Consider the following 21994-nt stretch of genomic DNA (forward strand, 5'->3'; position numbering starts at 1 on the left):
AACTCCAAGTAAATCATGTAGATCAGAATTGGGTCTTATTCTAATAGAAAAAAGAGCCATCAAGTTTTATAACCATCTAAAAACAAGTGACCCCAAAACATTCCATCACACAGCTTTACAATGTCAAGATATTAAACAAGAGATGAGTCCCCTCAGCCAGCTGGTTGAGGCTCAGTTCACTAAACCAAACCAACCCCACAGAGCCTCAGAACAGCACTCAGAAAATCTTTCCCAACCAAATCATCACAAAGCAAAAATAAAAATATATCACCTATTGGAAAGACACAACAAATCTAAGTAAACTTCAGTGTTATTTGGCTCTAAACAGACAACACATGGTGGCAGACTATCTGACCACTGTGACTGATAGAAAACTGAGGAAAACACTGACTAGGTACAGACTCAGTGAGCACAGGTTGTCGCAGACAAACCTGGCTGCCCAGGGGAGAGGTAGAGACAGTGCTGCATTTCCTATTACACTGTGACAAATACTCAGACCAAAGAGGATATTTATTTCCCAAAATTATCATTCTGTACAAAGAATTTGAAACTTAAAAGATCAAATCAAATATTTATTGGGTGAAAATCACAAATGTGCAGTTTTGGCAGCCAAATATGTGTCCTTCTGCCACAACCTGAGGGACAGCCAGTGAAAAGTGCAATGTAATGTCAATAATATTTCCCATCTTGTTTTGTTTTGTCTTTCATACCAGGTCATGTGTCTTCTCAGTCATGTTGATCTATTGCTATTTCTATTGCTATAATGTATTATTGTTCTCATTAATATTATTGTTGTAGTTGCTGTTAATGGTAATCCCATGTCCACTACTACTATTATTATTGTTGCTGGTCCGACCATTTTTGTGTTAGGTATACTTTGATAATGTAAGTAATTTAACTTGCCATGTCAATAAAGTCTATTGAATTTAATTTAATTTAATTGAGTGAGAGAGAGAGAAACAGAGAGAGAAACAGAGAGAAAGAGAAACAGAGAGAGAGACATGGAGAGAGAGAAATGGAGAGAGAGAAACAGAGAGAGAGAAACAGAGAGAGAAATGGAGTAACAGAGAGAGAAACAGAGAGAAACAGAGAGAGAGAGAGAAATGGAGAGAGAGAAACAGAGAGAGAGAGAAGCATGTGTTAGTGTAGAGTAGTGTGATAGAGGTCAGCAGTACATGAGTCAGTAATAGATGACATCATAGCTGATCCATTTGGCCCTCTGCCCTGTCTCACAGCCAGATAGATGACATCATAGCTGATCCATTTGTCTCTCTGCCCTGTCTCACAGCCAGATAGACGACATCATAGCTGATCCATTTGGCCCTCTGCCCTGTCTCACAGCCAGATAGATGACATCATAGCTGATCCATTTGTCCCTCTGCCCTGTCTCACAGCCTAATAGACGGCATCATAGCTGATCCATTTGGCCCTCTGCCCTGTCTCACAGCCAGATAGATGACATCATAGCTGATCCATTTGGCCCTCTGCCCTGTCTCACAGCCTAATAGATGACATCATAGCTGATCCATTTGTCCCTCTGCCCTGTCTCACATTCTAGTATATACATGCCTATACATTAACCACCAACTCCAGTGTTATTCTATTGTCCACTTGGCCATGGATTTACAAGATACCTGAACACGTAAACTGTTTTTAATTCAGTCTTAGTCGTGATGCAAAGTATACATCAGTTGAGACGCTGTTGATTGTGTTAGTGTAATTGAGCATTGTTTGTGCACAGACCCGTGCTTTCTTAATAAATTGGCCATAAAAATGGCCTCTTTTTCCTGTTTTTGTGTTGGGTTCCAATCTTAATTAGTGTCTCTCAAATCTAAACTGCCAGACCGACATACCGTCACAGATGAGAGAGGAGGAGTGGAGGAGCCGGGGGGGCTTGAAGTTTAAAGCAGAGTTGTTTTAATGGAAAGCACCAGAATAACAATGGCAGTGTCGTATGGTTAACTGTTGCTTGGAGACAGACGTCAGATGTTTCTGAGCTTGTTGATGACTGTTCCTCCTCTAACACACTGTATGTACTGTGTCTGTTTTCTAACCCAACTGTCTGTCTGTCTGTCTGTCTGTCTGTCTGTCTGTCTGTCTGTCTGTCTGTCTGTCTGTCTGTCTGTCTGTCTGTCTGTCTGTCTGTCTGTCTGTCCTCAGGTGTGTTGTGGAACCTGTCGTCATGTGATGCCCTGAAGATGCCAATCATCCAGGATGCCTTGGCCGTTCTGACCAATAGTGTCATCATCCCTAACTCCTCCTCCTGGGACTCCTCCCACAATCTCCATGACGACCGCAAGCAACACACACACACTTCCCAGGTGCTTCGCAACGCCACCGGCTGTCTCAGGTGAGTGGAGAAGGAACACACACACACACCAACAAGCTCTCACAGTCTCACGGCAGAATCTGAAGTTTGTCCATAAACATCACATTTCAAAGGTTAAGTTTTGGCATTAATTCTGCTTAGTTAAGGGTTAAGGTTTGTGACAGGGTTAAAACAATGACTGTCTATCACTGGGATCGAACACCTGACCCTCCGAGCCAGAGCTCCCTCTCGTGGCTTACCTCCATCCACCATCCCGTCCTCAACACCCTATCAAAACCCAAGCCTACTTGACGGCAATAGCGCTCACCATTGCCCCTAGTGGACAGTTCTGAAGTCATCTCCTAGTGCACTGCTGAGCTGGATGGATGTCGATTTTCGCAGTTGATCTTGTGCGACCTGGTTGCGCACACACACACACACACACACACACACACACACACATTAACAGCACCGACTGCCTCAGGTGAGCCCACCTGTCCCTGTTTGTTCAGGAACATATTTCAGTTGGAGTTTCTGTATGGTACCCAGCTTCCTCTCTGTGTTGGTGTTTAAACCTTCCCCCACAGCTTCCTCTCTGTGTTGGTGTTTAAACCTTCCCCCACAGCTTCCTCTCTGTGTTGGTGTTTAAACCTTCCCCCACAGCTTCCTCTCTGTGTTGGTGTTTAAACCTTCCCCCACAGCTTCCTCTCTGTGTTGGTGTTTAAACCTTCCCCCACAGCTTCCTCTCTGTGTTGGTGTTTAAACCTTCCCCCACAGCTTCCTCTCTGTGTTGGTGTTTAAACCTTCCCCCACAGCTTCCTCTCTGTGTTGGTGTTTAAACCTCCCCGCACAGCTTCACTGATGTCCTGGTCTCCCCTCCATCTCTCGCTAACCTCCTGAGAAACCATAAGGTTGAAATTGACATATTATTTCTGTGTTAATGGTATGGATTCATTATGCAGTGATTTCCCTAACCTCTGCTTTAACATTATACTGCAGCAAAGTGAGGGAGATAGGGGAGCAGGATTCATGTCATAATGTTTAATGACATTTCGACACAGTGTGAAAACTTTGCTGTGTGTGTGTGTGTGTGCGTGTGATAATGTTTCTGAGCCATGAGTCTATAGAGAAACACACAGAGCACAAAGCAATAATTCTCTGGAGCTGAATATCAGCCTCACTTTACATTTCTTTCTTTCTCTCTCTCTCTCTCCCCCCCCCCTCCCCCCTCTCTCTCTCTCTCTCTCTTTCTCCCCCTCTCCCTCTCTTTCTCCCCCTCTCCCTCTCTTTCTCCCCCTCTCTCTCTCTTTCTCCTCCCCTCTCTCTCTTTCTCCTCCCCTCTCTCTCTTTCTCCTCCCCTCTCTCTCTTTCTCCTCCCCTCTCTCTCTTTCTCCTCCTCTCTCTCTCTTTCTCCTCCCCTCTCTCTCTTTCTCCTCCCCTCTCTCTCTCTTTCTCCTCCCCTCTCTTTCTCTCTTTCTCCCCCTCTCTCTTTCTCCCTCTCTCTCTCTTTCTCCCCCCCCTCTCTCTCTCTCTCTCGCTCTTTCTTGTGCTCTCGCTCTTGTTGGTTGTATAAAAGTGATAATGCCCTAGAAGCCGTTGTTTGGAGGGTATATTGGCATGGTTTGCCTTCCGTCCACTTCGTATCGAGCCTAACAACACCTGTGCCAATATGTCCTCCAAACACCTTATGTAGGTGTCATAACCTGCAAAAAATTACGCAATTTAAGTCACAACAGGTGTAAATATATGTCATGACAGTGTTATGACATATTGTGACCATGTTATGACGCTGGTTGTCAAGTAATTATGTGTACAGTGATGCTGAGCAACTACCTCAGGAGTTTCTCACACACAACAAAGGACACACATGCGCGCACGCAAACACAACCCCCAAGTTTAACCAAGTTTACGTCTTCAACTGTTTCTATGGATACCACCCAGAGCGAGAGCATTGACACACACACACACACACACACACAGCCTGACAGAGATGCTTTGTCATGAAAAATCTCAAAAGGAGGGAGAGAGAGGCCGCCCGTGCTTTCTCGCTCTCAGAGAGCTGTGTGAAGCACAGGGCTCACTGTCTGTCACTGGACCATTCAACAGGTATTGTGAGGGCAACCTACAGACATTCTGAAAACATTCAACAGGTATTGTGAGGGCAACCTACAGACATTCTGAAAACATTCAACAGGTATTGTGAGGTCAACCTACAGACATTCTGAAAACATTCAACAGGTATTGTGAGGGCATCCTACAGACATTCTGAAAACATTCAACATGTATTGTGAGGTCAACCTACAGACATTCTGAAAACATTCAACAGGTATTGTGAGGTCATCCTACAGACATTCTGAAAACATTCAACAGGTATTGTGAGGGCATCCTACAGACATTCTGAAAACATTCAACAGGTATTGTGAGGGCATCCTACAGACATTCTGAAAACATTCAACAGGTATTGTGAGGGCATCCTACAGACATTCTGAAAACATTCAACAGGTATTGTGAGGGCATCCTACAGACATTCTGAAAACATTCAACAGGTATTGTGAGGGCATCCTACAGACATTCTGAAATCATTCAACAGGTATTGTGAGGTCATCCTACAGACATTCTGAAAACATTCAACAGGTATTGTGAGGGCATCCTACAGACATTCTGAAAACATTCAACAGGTATTGTGAGGGCATCCTACAGACATTCTGAAAACATTCAACAGGTATTGTGAGGGCATCCTACAGACATTCTGAAAACATTCAACAGGTATTGTGAGGTCATCCTACAGACATTCTGAAAACATTCAACAGATATTGTGAGGGCATCCTACAGACATTCTGAAAGCATTCAACAGGTATTTGAATGATTTCCTTCATAAGAAAGACATTCTGATTGTTCTGAGTGGTTTATCAGAGTCCGCCGGTTTTGTCAGTGTTCCCACCTCTCTCTCACTGAGTTCCAGTCTTTTTGTGTGCACAGCATTACAAGCATCTCCATTCCTCCAATCAGAGTCAGAGTTCTGAGACTCTAATCACTGTTCCAACTGTTCCCATAGTGTTCTATAGCTTCTCACTGTGTTCGTGTTGGTGTTCCAAGCTCTGAGCCTGTGTCCTGAGATCTCACGCTGTCCCCTAACAATCCTGCTGGTGTTCCAATAGCAGTAGATAGAAGATGGAGTTAAAAGGAGACGGACGGCTAGGCTTGGGGACCTGGGGTGTGTGTCAGACAGGGAGGGAGGGGATTTGAGGGGTTGAGATTGGGGGGTGGCAGTGGGACCGAAAGGGGGGTTGATAAATTATGCTGTCAATGCATTGGCCAGGGATTGACCTGAATGAGACCACCCAAATGGGCTTTCTGTAGAGGAATGACAGTAGAGAGAGAAAGAGAGACTGTATATATATATATATATATATCAGTTGAAGTTTACATACACTTAGGTTGGAGCCATTAAAACTCGTTTTTCAACCACTCCACAAGTTTCTTGTTAACAAACTATAGTTTTGGCAAGTCGATTTGGACATCTACTTTGTGCATGATACAAGTAATTTTTCCATCAATTGTTTACAGACTGGTTATTTCACTTATAATTCACTGTGTCACAATTCCAGTGGGTCAGAAGTTTACATACACTAAGTTGACTGTGCCTTTAAACAGAATTATGTCATGGCTTTAGAAGCTTTTGATAGGCTAATTGACATCATTTGATACAATTGGAGGTGTACCTGTGGATGTATTTCAAGGCCTACCTTCAAACTCAGTGCCTCTTTGCTCGACATCATGGGAAAATCAAAAGAAATCAGCCAAGACCTCAGAAAAAAAATTGTAGACCTCCACAAGTCTGGTTCATCCTTCGGAGCAATTTCCAAACGCCTGAAGGTACCATGTTCCTCTCTACAAAAGAATATTATGCAAGTATAAACAAGTATAAATAAATATTATGCAAGTATAAACAAGTATAAACACCATGGGACCACGCAGCTGTCATACCGCTCAGGAAGGAGACGTGTTCTGTCTCTTAGAGATGAACGCACTTTGGTGCGAAAAGTGCAAGTCAATCCCAGAACAATAGCAAAGGAACTTGTGAAGATGCTGGAGGAAACAGGTTCAAAAGTATCTATATCCACAGTAAAACAAGTCCTATATTGGCATAACCTGAAAGGCCGCTCAGCAAGGAAGAAGCCAATGCTCCAAAACCACCATAAAAAAGCCAGACTACGGTTTGCAACTGCACATGGGGACAAAAATCGTACTTTTTGGAGAAATGTCCTCTGGTCTGATGAAACAAAAATAGAACTGTTTGGCCATAATGGCCATCATTATGTTTGGAGGAAAAAGGGGGATGCTTGCAAGCCGAAGAACACCATCCCAACTGTGAAGCACGGGGGTGGCAGCATCATGTTGTGGGGGTGCTTTGCTGCAGGAGGGACCGGTGCACTTCACAAAATAGATAGCATCATTTTTAGTAGGATTAAATGTCAGGAAATGTGAAAAACTGAGTTTCAATGTATTTGGCTAAGGTGCATGTAAACTTCCAACTTCAACTTTGTATATATATGTGTATATGTGTGTGTGTTTGTGATAGAGAGAGAAAAGGATAGAGGAGAGGGAGACTTAAAGAGAGAGAAAGGAAAGGGCAACCAGTGAAGAACAAACACCATTGTAAATACAACCCATATTTATGTACATTATTTTCCCTTTTGTACTACTATTTGCACATAATATGACATTTGAAATGTCTTTATTCTTTTGGAATTTTTGTGAGTGTAATGTTTACTGTTCATTTTATTGTTTTTTTCCCGTTTGTTTATTATCTAGTTCACTTGCTTTGGCAATGTTAACATATGTTTCCCCATGCAAATAAAGCCCTTAAATTGAAATGGTATTGAATTGAGAGAGATATAGAGAGAGAGGAAAAGAGAGGGGGCGCTGGGGGGGGCAGACCCTCTAAATGCAAATATGAGACAAGACTTCTAATGAGGGTGATGGGTCCATATGCACTGTAATAGGCAGCTGTCCCCAAGAGCTACCCACCTCACCTCCCCTCCCCTCCTCTCTCTCTCTCTCTCTCCCTCTCTCTCTCCCCCCTCTCTCTCTCTCTCTCTCTCTCTCTCTCTCTCTCACTGTCTCTTTCTCTCTCTGTTCCCATCTCTCTCTGTCTCGCTCTCCCTCTCTCTCTCTGTCTCTCTCACACTCTCTCTGTCTCTGTCTCTCTCTCCCCCTCTCTCTCTCACTGTCTCTTTCTCTCTCTGTTCCCATCTCTCTCTCACACTCTCTCTCCCTCTCTCTCTCTCTCTCTCTCTCCCCTCCCTTTTCCTATCCCTCTATCCACTCCCCTCATCCCCCTGTCTCTCCTTGCCCCTTTTCTCTCTCCTAGGTGTTGATAGCTATGATATGGTTAGTTCAGTGTAGCTGGCGGCAGCTGGCCGACTGTGAGGTAGAACTATTTTGGTGATAGATTGATGTGGTTTTTGGCACACTACTGCCATGTTGTTGACATTTTGCATGAAGTACATAGAGACAACAAAAAAAGACACACATGAACATGCACATACACACACACACACAATCTCTCTCTCACACACACACGCATAATGATATCAGACTTATCAGGCCAAACACAGGGGTTTCCTTCTCTTCTATGCAGGGGGCTTGTTACTTCATGCAGATTCTTGGTTCATGACCAAAACAGGGATGAAGTGCCTGCTGTTGCCATGTTGGAATAACCTGTGTGTGTATTTGTGTGTGTGTGTGTGTGCTAATCCTGTTGAAACATCTGTTGGCTGCCCCCTGCAACTGGTGTCTTATATACACACACACACACACACACACACACATCCTCAGTCATCCTTGGGTAATTAGTTTCCTGGACAGCAGAAGATAAATAGATAGCCATCTGGTGCTAATCATGTTTTACACTTTACAGAACATTCCGTTTCTAGTAGTTACTCTAGGTTCCTAGTAGTTACTCTAGGTTTGTATTAGTTACTCTAGGTTTCTAGTATACTCTATAGGTTTCTAGTAGTTACTCTAGGTTTATAGTAGTTACTCTATAGGTTTCTAGTAGTTACTCTAGGTTTCTAGTAGTTACTCTAGGTTTCTAGTAGTTACTCTAGGTTTCTAGTAGTTACTCTAGGTTTCTAGTAGTTACTCTAGGTTTCTAGTAGCTACTATATGTTTATATTAGTTACTCTAGGTTTGTAGTAGTTACTTTAGGTTTCTAGTAGTTCATCTAGGATTCTAGTAGTTATTCTAGGTTTCCGGTAGTTAATCTAGGTTAATAGTAGTTATTCTAGGTTTCTAGTATCTACTATAGGTTTCTAGTAGCTACAATAGGTTTCTAGTAGCTACTGTAGGTGTATAGTAGTTACTTTAGGTTTCTAGTAGCAACACTAGGTTTATAGTAGTTACTATAGGTTTCTAGTAGCTACTCCAGGTTTCTAGTAGCTACTCCAGGTAGCTACTAGAAGGTAGCTAGGCAGCTACTAAATTAACATCTATTAATTGTATTCTTTGGGTGTTTGAATCCTGTGTTATAGGTGTTCAAGAAGTAATTAGCTAGCAAAGTATGTTCATGTATTAGATTGGATTTATTGAGAGTGACACATAATAAATTAGCGTCATTAGCACTAAAGGCTAACGGGCTCATTAGCTGATGGAAAACCTGTTACCTACCTGAAGAAGTAGAGTGTTTAAGAGTGTGTGTAATCTCAGCATGGCTGTGTTCTCCTGCAGTAGATTTCTGATGATCTCTCAGGGGTTTAAGAGGAGAGGTTAGAATACTTCCCCTTCTGTCTCACTGTCTATCTACATCACACACACACACGCACACGCTGTAGCATGGCATCAGGTGGTGGGGTGGATTATTGCTATTTTCCCCAGCTCTTTCTTTCTCCTTCTCGCTCTCTCTGTTACGTTCATTGTGACGAATATCATCATCACTTGCTCCCCCATTCTACCCAGTCAGCAGAGGAGTAGGCCTCTCTCTCTCTCCCCTCTCTCTCCTCTCTCTCTCCCCTCTCCCCTCTCTTTCTATCTCTCTCTCTCTCTCCTCTCTCTATCTATCTATCTATCTCTCTCCCCTCTATCTATCTATCTATCTATCTATCTATCTATCTATCTATCTATCTATCTCTCTCTCTCTCTCTCTGTATCTGTCTCTGTCTCGGTCTCGGTCTCGGTCTCTCTGTCTCTCTCTCTCTCAAATTCAAGCTGCTATATTGCGTCAATATAAAGCAACAATATATACAATACACTTTGTAATAAAACAATGAAGTAAAATAATATAAAATTATTTCTCAAATAATGAATAAAATATAGGTTTATAGTAGTTATTCTAGGTTTATAGTAGTTACTCTAGGTTTATAGTAGTTACTCTAGGTTTCTAGTAGTTACTCTAGGTTTTTAGTAGTTACTCTAGGTTTATAGTAGTTACTCTAGGTTTCTAGTAGTTACTCTAGGTTTCTAGTAGCTATTCTAGGTTTCTAGTAGTTACTCTAGGTTTATAGTAGTTACTCTAGGTTTCTAGTAGTTACTCTAGGTTTCTAATAGTTACTCTAGGTTTTTAGTAGTTACTCTAGGTTTGTAGTATGTAATCTAGGTTTGTATTAGTTAATCTAGGTTTATAGTAGTTATTCTAGGTTTCCTGTAGTTACTCTAGGTTTCTAGTAGTTACTCTAGGTTTCTAGTAGCTACTCTAGGTTTCTAGTAGTTACTCTAGGTTTATAGTAGTTACTCTAGGTTTATAGTAGTTATTCTAGGTTTCCTGTAGTTATTCTAGGTTTCTAGTAGTTACTCTAGGTTTATAGTAGTTACTGTAGGTTTCTAGTAGTTACTCTAGGTTTCTAGTAGTTATTCTAGGTTTCTAGTAGCTACACTAGTTTTATAGTAGTTATTCTAGGTTTTCTGTAGTTACTCTAGGTTTATAGTAGTTAATCTAGGTTTATAGTAGGTACACTAGGTTTCTAATAGTTATTCTAGGTTTCTAGTAGTTACTTTAGGTTTCTATTAGTTCATCTTGGTTTATAGTAGTTAATCTAGGTTTCCAGTAGTTAATCTAGGTTTGTAGTAGTTCATCTAGGTTTATAGTAGTTATTCTAGGTTTCCTGTAGTTACTCAAGGTTTATAGTAGTTACTTTAGGTTTCTAGTATCTACTATAAAATTATGGTAAACAATTATTTTACAAAAATTATCAGCCGAAATTGTTGCAACCCCTATTACTAGCCTGTTCAACCTCTCTTTCGTATCGTCTGAGATCCCCAAAGATTGGAAAGCTGCCACGGTCATCCCCCTCTTCAAAGGGGGAGACACTCTAGACCCAAACTACTACAGACCTATATCTATCCTACCCTGCCTTTCTAAGGTTTTCGAAAGCCAAGTTAACAAACAGATCACCGACCACTTCAAATCCCACCCTACCTTCTCCGCTATGCAATCTCTTGTCTGAGCTGGTCATGGGTGCACCTCAGCCACGCTCAAGGTCCTAAATGATATCATAACCTCCATCGATAAGAGACAATACTGTACAGCTATATTCATTGACCTGGCCAAGGCTTTTGACTCTGTCAATCACCATATTCTTATCGGCAGACTCAACAGCCTTGGTTTCTGAAATAACTGCCTTACCTGGTTCACCAACTACTTCTCACACAGAGTTCAGTGTGTCAAATCGGAGGGCCTGTTGTCCGGACCTCAGGCAGTCTCTAAGGGGGTGCCACAGGGTTCAATTCTCGGGCCGACTCTTTTCTCTGTATACATCAATGATGTCGCTCTTGCTGCTGGTGATTCTCTGATCCACCTCTAAGCAGGTGATACCATTCTGTATACTTCTGGCCCTTCTTTGGACAATGTGTTAACTAACCTCCAGATAAGCTTCTATGCCACACAACTCTCCTTCCATGGCCTCTAACTGCTCATAAATGCAAGTAAAACTAAATGCGTGCTCTTCAACCGATCGCTACCAGCACCTGCCCGCCCGTCCAGCATCACTTCTCTGGACGATTCTGACTTAGAATATGTGGACATCTACAAATACCTAGGTGTCTGGTTAGACTCTAAACTCTCCTTCCAGACTCACACTAAGCATCTCCAATCCAAAATTAAATCGTGAATCGGCTTCCTATTTCGCAACAAAGCATCCTTCACTCATGCTGCCAAACATACCCTCGTAAAACTGACTAACCTACCGATCCTTGACTTTGGCGATGTCATTTACAAAATAGCCTCCAACACTCTACTCAGCAAATTCGATGCAGTCTATCACAGTGCCATCCGTTTTGTCACCAAAGCCCCATATACTACCCACCACTGCGACCTGTACGCTCTCGTTGGCTGGCCCTCGCTTCATATTCGTCGCCAAACCCACTGGCTCCAGGTCATCTATAAGTCTTTGCTAGGTAAAGCCCCGCCTTATCTCAGCTCACTGGTCTCCATAGCAGCACCCACCTGTAGCACGGGCTCCAGCAGGTATATCTCACTGGTTACCCCCAAAGCCAATTCCTCTTTTGGCCGCCTTTCCTTCCAGTTCTCTGCTGCCAATGACTGGAACGAACTGCAAAAATCTCTGAAGCTGGAGACTCATATCTCCCTCATTAACTTTAAGCACCAGCTGTCAGAGCAGCTCACAGATCACTGCACCTGTACATAGCCCATCTGTAAATAGCCCATCCAACTACCTCATCCCCATACTGTTGCACCCTTTGCACCCCAGTATCTCTACTTGCACATTCATCTTCTGCACATGTTTCACTCCAGTCTCTAGTGTTTAATTGCTAAATTGTAATTATTACGCCACTATTGCCTATTTATTGTCTTATATCCTTTATCTTACCTCATTTGCACACACTGGATATCGATTTTTTTCTGTTGTGTTAATGACTGTATGTTTGTTTATTCCATGTGTAACTCTGTGTTGTTTTATGTGTCACACTGCTTTGCTTTATCTTGGCCAGGTCGCAGTTGTAAATGAGAACTTGTTCTCAACTGGCCTACCTGGTTAAATAAAGGTGAAGTGAAATAAAATAAAAAATAACAAACACTGTCCCACATCTTAAGTCAGGCAGCAATAGCAAAAGCGCTGCCAACCCACAGCTCTCTGCGTCTCCCCCAACAGGCCGTGAAGGTCTTTGAAACCTTGAATAAGGGTTTCAAATTTGGGGAAATTACACTCTCTGTCTCGGGTTCTGCTGTGGTGCAGTGGTTGCACAGCCTTTCCTCTACAGGAAGCCAGGTTTTCCTGTCTTTCTTTTTCCCCTTTCTCTATTTCTCTCTCCCCTCTCTCTCTTCTCTCTTTCTCTCCCTCTCTCTCTCTCAATTCAGTTCAATTCAATTTAAGGGGCTTTATTGGCATGGGAAACATATGTTAACATTGCCAAAGCAAGTGAGGTAGATAGTATACAAAAGTGAAATAAAAAATAAAAATGAACAGTAAACATTACACTCACAGAAGTTCCAAAAGAATAAAGACATTACAAATGTCATATTGTGTATATATACAGTGTTGTAACCATGTACAAATGGTTCAAGTACAAAAGGGAAAATAAATAAGCATAAATATGGGTTGTATTTATAATGGTGTTTGTTCTTCACTGATTGATTTTTTTCTCGTAGCAACAGGTCACAAATCTTGCTGCTGTGATGCACACTGTGGTATTTCACCCAGTAGATATGGGAGTTTATCAAAATTGGGTTTGTTTTCGAATTCTTTGTTGATCTGTGTAATCTGAGGGAAATATCTGTCCCTAATATGGTCATACATTGGGCAGGAGGTTAGGAAGTGCAGCTCGGTTTCCACCTCATTTTGTGGGCAGTGTGCACATAGCCTGTCTTCTCTTGAGAGCCAGGTCTGCCTACTGTGGCCTTTCTCAATAGCAAGGTTATGCTCACTGAGTCTGTACATAGTCAAAGCTTTCCTTAAGTTTGGGTCAATCACAGTGGTCAGGTATTCTGCCACTGTGTACTTTCTGTTTAGGGCCAAATAGCATTCTAGTTTGCTCTGTTTTTTTGTTAATTCCTTCCCATGTGTCAAGTAATTATCTTTTTGTTTTCTCATGATTTGGTTGGGTCTAATAGTGTTGCTGTCCTGGGGCTCTGTGAGGTCTGTTTGAGTTTGTGAACAGAGCCCCAGTACCAGCTTGTCTAGTGGACACTTCTCCAGGTTCATCTCTTTGTAGGTGATGGCTTTGTTATATAACGTGTTGGGAATCGCTTCCTTTTAGGTGGTTGTAGAATTTATTGACTCTTTTTTTGGAATTTGATAATTCACTGGGTATCTCCCTAATTCTGCTCTGCATGCATTATTTGGTGTTCTACATTGTACACGGAGGAAATTTTTGCAGAATTCTGTATTCGGAGTCTCAATTTGGGGTTTGTCCCATTTTTTGAATTTTTGGTTGGTGAGCGAACCCCAGACCTCACAACCATAAAGGGCAATGGGTTCTATAACTGATTGAAGTATTTTTAGCCAGATCCTAATTGGTATGTCGAATTTGAAGTTCCTTTTGATGGCATAGAATGCCCATCTTGCCTTGTCTCTCAGATCGTTCAAAGCTTTGTGGAAGTTACCTGTGGCACTGATGTTTAGGCCAAGTTATTTGTAGTTTTTTGTGTGCGCTAGGGCAACGGTGTCTAGATGGAATTTGTATTTGTGGTCCTGGCGACTGGACGTTTTTTGGAACACCATTATTTTGGTCTTACTGAGATTCACTGTCAGAGCCCAGGTCTGGAAGAATCTGTGCAGAAGATCTAGGTGCTGCTGTAGGCCCTCCTTGGGTGGTGATCTGGGTGGCACCAGATCATCAGCAAACAGTAGACATTTAACTTCAGATTCTAGTAGGTTGAGTCCGGGTGCTGCAGACTGTTCTAGTGCCCTCACCAATTCGTTGATATATATGTTGAAGAGGGTGGGGCTTAAGCTGCATCCCTGTCTCACCCCACGGCCCTGTGGGAAGAAATGTGTGTGGTTTTGCCTATTTTAACCGCACACTTGTTGTTCGTGTACATGGACTTAATCATGTCGTATGTTTTTTCTCCAAAACCACTTTCCAACTATTTGTATAGTGCCAAATTGAGTCGAAGGCTTTTTTGAAATCAACAAAGCATGAGAAGACTTTGCCTTTGGTTTGGTTTGTTTGTTTGTCAATTAGGGTGTGCAGTGGGAATACGTGGTCTGTTGTACGATCATTTGGTTAAAAGCCAATTTGACATTTGAGCAGTACATTGTTTTCACTGAGTAAATGTACGAGTCTGCTATTAATGAAAATACAGATAATTTTCACAAGGTTGATGTTGACGCATATCCCACAGTAGTTATTGTGGTCAATTTTGGCTCCACTTTTGTGGATTGGGCTGATCAGTCCTTGGTTCCAAATATTGGAGAAGATGCCAGAGCTAAGGATGATGTTAAAGAGTTTTAGTATAGCCAATTGTAATTTGTTGTCTGTTTATTTGATCATTTCATTGAGGATACCATCAACATCACAGGCCTTTTTGGGTTGGAGGGTTTTTATTTTGTCCTGTACTTCATTCAAGGTAATTGGAGAATCCAGTGGGTTCTGGTAGTCTTTAATAGTTGATTGTAAGATTTGTATTTGATCATGTATATGTTTTTGCTGCTTGTTCTTTCTTATAGAGCAAACATTTTGGAGAAGTGGTTGACCCATACATCTCCATTTTGGATAGATAATTATGAGTGTTGTTGTTTGTTTAGTGTTTTCCAATTTTCCCAGAAGTGGTTTGAGTCTATGAATTCTTCATTTACATTGAGTTGATTTCTGACGTGCTGTTCCTTCTTTTTCCGTAGTGTATTTCTGTATTGTTTTAGTGATTCACCATAGTGAAGGCATAGACTCAGGTTTTCTGGGTCTCTATGTTTTTGGTTGGACAGGTTTCTCAATTTCTTTCTTAGATTTTTGCATTCTTCATCAAACCATTTGTCAATGTTGTTCATTTTCTTCGGTTTTCTATTTGTGATTTTTAGATATATGGAAGCTGAGAGGTTTAATATACTGTTAAAATGTTCTACTGCCAAGTTTACACCTTCACTATTACAGTGGAACGTTTTGTCCAGGAAGTTATCTAAAAGGAATTGAATTTGTTGCCGCCTAATTGTTCTTTGGTTGGTTTCCAAGCTACATTCCTTCCATCTATAGCATTTCTTAACATTACTAAATTCCTTTAGCTTTGATGCCTCATGATTGAGTATTGCTCTGTTCAAGTAGACTGTGATTTTTCTGTGGTCTGATAGGGGTGTCAGTGAGCTGAATGTGAACACTCTGAGAGACTCTGGGTTGAGATAAGTGATAAAGTGGTCTACAGTACTGCTGCCAAGAGATGAGCTATAGGTGTACCTACCATAGGAGTCCCCTCAAAGCCTACCATTGACTATGTACAAACCAAGGGTGTGACAGAGCTGCAGGAGTTGTGACCTGTTTTTGTTGCTTATGTTGTCATAGTTGTACCAAGGGGGGCATATGGGGGAGGGAATGCTGTCACCTCCAGGTAGGTGTTTGTCCCCCTGTGTGCTGAGGGTGTCAGGTTCTTGTCCAGTTCTGGCATTTAGGTCGCCACAGAGTAGTACATGTCCCTGGGCCTGGAAATTATTATTTCCCCCTCCAGGATGGAGAAGCTGTCTTCATTAAAGTCTGGGGATTCTAGTGGGGGGATATAGGTAGCACACAGGAGGACATTTTTCTCTGTTAAGATCACTTCCTTTTGAATTTCTAGCCAAATGTAAAATTTTCCTGTGTTGATTAATTTAATGGAGTGAGTAAGGTCCGCTCTATACCAAATTAACATCCCCCCCTCTGAGTCCCTTCCCTGTTTCACACCTGGTAGTTTGGTGGATGGGACTACCAGCTCTTTGTAACCTGGAGGGCAACCAGTGGGTCCGTCTCCTCTATACCAGGTTTCTTGTAGGATGACAATGTCTGTATTTCCGATTTCTTTGATGAAGTCCAGGTTCCTGCTCTTTTGGCCAAAGGCAGATGATCTCAGGCCTTGGATATTCCAGGATGAGATCGTGAAGGTTTTGTGTTCCATAAAGTGTCCAATGTTGTTGGTCGTGGGATTTGGCCTCAAGCCAGTAAGTGTGAGCAGAGCCTGCTGAGCATCTGGCTTGGGCTAGTGTAAGAGTGGGGGTTGGGCCTGTTTTCCCACTCATGGCCTGGGCGTATGTGTGACTTCCATGTTGAGGCCCTCTTTGCGGGGTTGGAGTGCATGGGGTGGGCAGGAGGGGCATAGGTCTGATCTGAGGGGGCCTAAATGGGGTGTGGGCATGGTTGACTTGGGGTGGTGTTGATTGGTTGGGGTGGGGGTGGGGGTGTGGATGCAGCCGGTGGTGTTGTGGTCAGGGTGTCTATTGATCTGTTGCTCCTGTGTGAAGTGTTGGGGCTGCGTTTGAGAGCGATATCCTTTAGAGTCCAGGCGAAGGAGGGCATTGCTGCCTTACATAGGTGGACCTGATCATAAAGGCTGTTCAAGTCCAGGGTGGAGTGGTGGGCCAGGAAAACATTTGGTTTTGAGGCACAGTCATGGGAAATTCTTGCGTTTACCCGCTGTATGGTAGCAGGGTGGAAGTCTTTTCATGGTAGCAGGGTGGAGATAACCACTTGTGCATTGGGGAAAGTAGAGTAAGCTTTTTCAATCACTCCCTTCAGTGCTGTGGCCACCCTTTCCTGCTGTGTTTTCAGGTCGTTTGTGCCTGTGTGTATTATTATGTGGCTAGGTGAAACTAGTTGGTCCTCGGACAGAAGGTCTAGGGCAGGCTGGGTGTTTGGACATCAGAGTTTAGACACACTGTGTTTGGGAAAAGTTTTTTTTCTTGTATATATTTCCCATTTGAGTCCATAAGGAGTACAATCTGTGTCTTATGTATGTCCTCAGTGGGTGTAGGGGGGTTGTCAGGAGGGCTATCAGGGTGGCTGACAGGGGGGAGGTGCTCAGAGGGGGTGAGATCCCCTGGGCTCGGAGTTCTTCATTTGTCTGTTTTGCTGTGATGTTGACGCTATGGTCAGGGTCTGGTGTGGACTGTTCTGCTGTGGTGTCAAGACTTTTGTCGGGAGCTGAGGTGGGCTGTTCTGCTGGCTTCTCTGTGGGGGTGGCCACCTCTCTAGTGGGTTGTTCCCTGTCACATGCCATCCCCCTCAACCTCTCCTCCAGTAGTCTGATCCTCTCCTCTAGTGCTCTGTTCTTCTCCTGCTCTTTCTTTTTATATTGTTGAAGTTGTCTCACCGCAGTCCAGAGTGCAGATATGTCTCTCTCCACCTCCAGCTCTCTGGGTCTGGTTAAGGGGTGTTGTTGTGCTGGACTGTTGTCTGGGTCTGTGCTGACTGGAGCTTCTTCCAGCTCTACCTGCCTTACCTCCAGCTGGGTGAATGTATCCTTCATTTCAATGAGGGGGTAGTACTCTGTGCTGGGAGGTTGACTTTCTACTTGGGGTTGCTCGTCTGTGGGGTTATATAATGAAGAGGTCTGGTCTGGCCTGCTCTGGGTGGGGGTGTCTTTCTCAGGGGAGAGCTTCTCCTGCTGGGCTAATTCTTTGATTATGTAAAAGTCCATCTGAAACTGTTTGGGGTTGCCCTGTACCAATACTGTTCCAGACTTATAGAGATTTATATTAGCTGAGTCAGAGTCCTCGTTGTCTAGTATCCTGAGTTTCCACCCCTCGTTAACTTCTTATGGATCAGTGGCGTCCCGCTAGCGTCCCACCTCGACAACTTCCGGTGAAATTGCAAAGCGCCAAATTCTAATTAAATTACTATAAATATTAAACTTTCATGAAATCACAAGTGCAATACATCAAAATAAAGCTTAACTTGTTGTTAATCCAGCCACCATGTCAGATTTCAAAAAGGCTTTACAGCGAAAGCAAACCATGCGATTATCTGAGGACAGCGCTCAGCACACAAAACATTACAAACAGTTAGCAGCCAAGTAAATTAGTCACGAAAGTCAGAAATAGCAATAAAATGAATCACTTACCTTTGATCATCGTATGATTACACTCACAAGACTCCCAGTTACACAATAAATGTTCATTTTGTTCGATGAAGTCCCTCTTTATATCCAAAAACCTTAATTTTGTTGGCGCGTTTTGTTCAGTAATCTAATGGCTCAAATGCAGTCACAAGAGGCAGACGAAAATTCCAAATAATTGATAATATTTCAACCGGACAATAGCGCCATCAATATAAAATAAAAACAACGAAAGGCGCGCTCTCGGGATGGCGTACCAAACAGGTTGGGGAATTTCCACTGGCCTTTCCACAGGCCAATGTCTAAAGACTGTTCACAGCTAGTGGAAGCCATAGGGAACGGAATCTGGCTTCTATCCCTTTAAATGGTGGATAGGCTTTCAATGGAAAAACACCCATTTCAAAATAATTGCACTTCCTGGATGGATTTTCCTCAGGTTTTTGCCTGCCATTTCAGTTTTGTTATACTCACAGACATTATTTTTAAAGTTTTGGAAACTTTAGAGTGTTTTCTATCCAGATCTACCAATTATTTGCATATCCTAGCTTCTGGGCCTGAGTACCAGGCAGTTTACATTGGGCATGCTTTTCATCCAAAATTCTGAATGCTGCCCCCAATCCCATAAAAGTGAACACCCCCTCAGAGGGGTAGTGTGCTAATATAGCACTGTGCCATGCCAGGGGATTGTTTGTGGGATATGTTCCGGATAGCATCGGACAATAACATTGACGTATACGCTGATTCAGTGAGCGAGTTTATTAGCAAGTGCATCAGTGATGTGGTACCCATGGTGAATATTAAAACCTTCCCCAACCAGAAACCGTGGATTGATGGCAGCATTCGTGCAAAACTGAAAGTGCGAACCACTGCTTTTAATCATGGCAAGGCGACCGGAAACATAACCGAATACAAACAGTGTAGCTATTCCCTCCGCAAGGCAATCAAACAAGCTAAGCGTCAGTATAGAGACAAAGTAGAGTCGCAATTCAACGGCTCAGACATGAGACATATGTGGCAGGGTCTACAGTCAATCACGGATTACAAAAAGAAAACCAGCCTGTCGCAGACACCGATGTCTTGCTCCCAGACCAACTAAACAACTTATTTTCTCGCTTTGTGGACAATACAGTGCCACTGACACGGCCCGCTATCAAAACCTGTGGGCTTTCCTGCACCGCAGCCAACGTGAATAAAACATTTAAACGTGTTAACCCTCACAAGGCTGCCGGCCCAGACAGCATCCCTAGCCATGTCCTCAGAGCAAGTGCACACCACCTGGCTGGTGTGGTTATGGACATATTCAATCAATCCCTATTCCAGTCTGCTGTTCCCAAATGCTTCAAGATGGCCACCATTGTTCCTGTTCCCAAGAAAGCTAAGGTAACTGAGCTAAACGACTATCGCCCCATAGCACTCACTTCCGTCATCATGAAGTGCTTTGACAGACTAGTCAAGGATCACATCACCTCCACCCTACCTGAAACCCTAGACCCACTCCAATTTGCTTACTGCCCCAATAGGTCCACTGACGACGCAATCGCAATCACACTGCACACTGCCCTAACCCATCTGGACAAGAGGAATACCTATGTAAGAATGCTGTCAATTGATTACAGCTCAGCATTCAACACCATAGTACCCTCCAAACTCGTCAATAAGCTCGAGACCCTGGGTCTCGACCCCGCCCTGTGCAACTGGGTCCTGGACTTTCTGACGGGCCGCCCCCAGGTGATGAGGGTACGAAAAAACATCTTCACCTCGCTGATCCTCATCACTGGGGCCCCACAAGGGTGTGTTCTCAGTCCTCTCCTGTACTTCCTGTTCACCCATGACTGCGTGGCATTGCACGCCTCCAACTCAATCATCAAGTTTGCAGACGACACTACAGTGGTAGGCTTGATTACCAACAATGACGAGACGGCCTACAGGGAGGAGGTGAGGGCCCTTGGAGTGTGGTGTCAGGAAAATAACCTCACTCAACGTCAACAAAACAAAGAGGATGATCGTGGACTTCAGGAAACAGCAGAAGCAGCACCCCCTTACCCACATTGACGGGACAGTAGTGGAGAAGGTGGAAAGTTTTAATTTCCTCGGCGTACACATCACGGACAAACTGAAATGGTCCACCCACACAGACAGCGTGGTGAAGAAGGCGCAACAGCGCCTCTTCAACCTTAGGAGGCTGAAGAAATTTGGCTTGTCTCCAAAAACACTCAAAAACTTTTACAGATGCACAATCGAGAGCATCCTGTCGGGCTGTATCACCGCCTGGTACGGCAACTGCTCCGCCCACAACCGTAAGGCTCTCCAGAGGGTTGTGAGGTCTGCACTACGCATCACCGGGGGCAAACTACCTGTCCTCCAGGACACCTACACCACCCGATGTCACAGGAAGGCCAAAAAGATCATCAAGGACATCAACTACCCGAGCCACTGCCTGTTCACCCCGCTAACATCCAGAAGGCGAGGTCAGTACATGTGTATCAAAGCTGGGACCAAGAGACTGAAAAACAGCTTCTATCTCAAGGCCATCAGACTGTTAAACAGCCATCACTAACATTGAGGGGGCTGCTGCCAACATACAGACTATATCTCTAGCCACTTTAATAATTTATAATTGGAAGTAATAAATGTATCACTAGTCACTTAAACAATGCCACTTTATATAATGTTTACATTACTCATCTCATATGTATATGCTGTACTCTATCCCATCTACTGCATCTTGCCTATGCCGTTCGGCCATCGCTCATCCATATATTTATATGTAAATATTCTTAATCATTCCTATACACCTGGTAGTTGTTGTGAAATTGTTAGATTACTTGTTAGATATTACTACACGGTCAGAACTAGAAGCACAAGCATTTCGCTACACTCGCATTAACGTCTGCTAGCCATGTGTATGTGACCAATAACATTTGATTTGATTTGATTTGGAAGATGAGTTTGCTGATGTTCCCATTTTTATAATAGTCATCAAAAAGTGTCTCTTGATTTTGCATAAGGAGCTTCATTTTGTGATCTTTTCTTGCCTTATCATTCTTTACATACACAGGGTAATGTATTTGAATTACCTCTGAACATTGGTAGGCAGCTTCTAAGGCCTCTCCATTTGGTTGGAGTAGACTGTTCGACTCTCCTTCCATTGTTGGGCTAAAGGGCTTTGACACCTCTCACTTGACACGTCAGTGCTAATTGAACTTGTATCAAGCTTGGCAGCCTTAATTTAGCATTCAGTCCTTACAATGTCATGTAATGCATGTTTCTTCTTGGCTTTTGGAAATAAAATTTTGCTTCGTACTAAACATTACTCACTCAGTTCCAGGTTGGATGGTGTTTTCAGGTTTCTGTTGTTTTCCAAAGCATTTGCTGTATAGCGTTGGAATAATAATCTTTGGTAGTTGTAAGCCTTCCAGGTGATTCCGTAATTCCGTCCAAAATCAGGTTGTAGGTTTTGAGTTTTGATTTGGAGGGACGGTTATGTTGTAGAGGGTAGCATCCTGACAAAAAAATTCCTGACAAAAAAATCGAAGTTTATCTAACTCTAAATCTATCTTTTTTTAAGAACATGCTAAAAAATGCAGGAGCTCATCTGATCATGACCTCTCTCTCTCTCTCTTTCTCTCTCCCCCCTCTCTCTCTCTCTCCCCTCTCGCTCTCCCCTATCCCCTTTCTCTATTTTCTCTCTCTCTCCTCTCTCCCCTTTCTCTATA

The 21994-nt window shown here is 43.1% G+C and overlaps 1 protein-coding gene across 4 annotated transcripts in view; it reads left to right on the top strand.

Moving 5' to 3' along the window:
- The window catches only part of LOC115195395 (catenin delta-2-like), a 562679-nt gene that overhangs the window by 464835 nt on the left and 75850 nt on the right, over positions 1-21994 (top strand). For all 4 annotated transcript variants that reach the window (XM_029755212.1, XM_029755211.1, XM_029755213.1 and 1 more), the window contains one exon: positions 2161-2350. In XM_029755212.1, coding sequence (XP_029611072.1) covers positions 2161-2350 — 190 coding nt within the window. The remainder of the gene's footprint in view (positions 1-2160; positions 2351-21994) is intronic.

The sequence above is a fragment of the Salmo trutta genome, chromosome 6 (assembly GCF_901001165.1).
Source record: "Salmo trutta chromosome 6, fSalTru1.1, whole genome shotgun sequence".
In the NCBI taxonomy this organism is placed as follows: Eukaryota; Metazoa; Chordata; class Actinopteri; order Salmoniformes; family Salmonidae; genus Salmo; species Salmo trutta.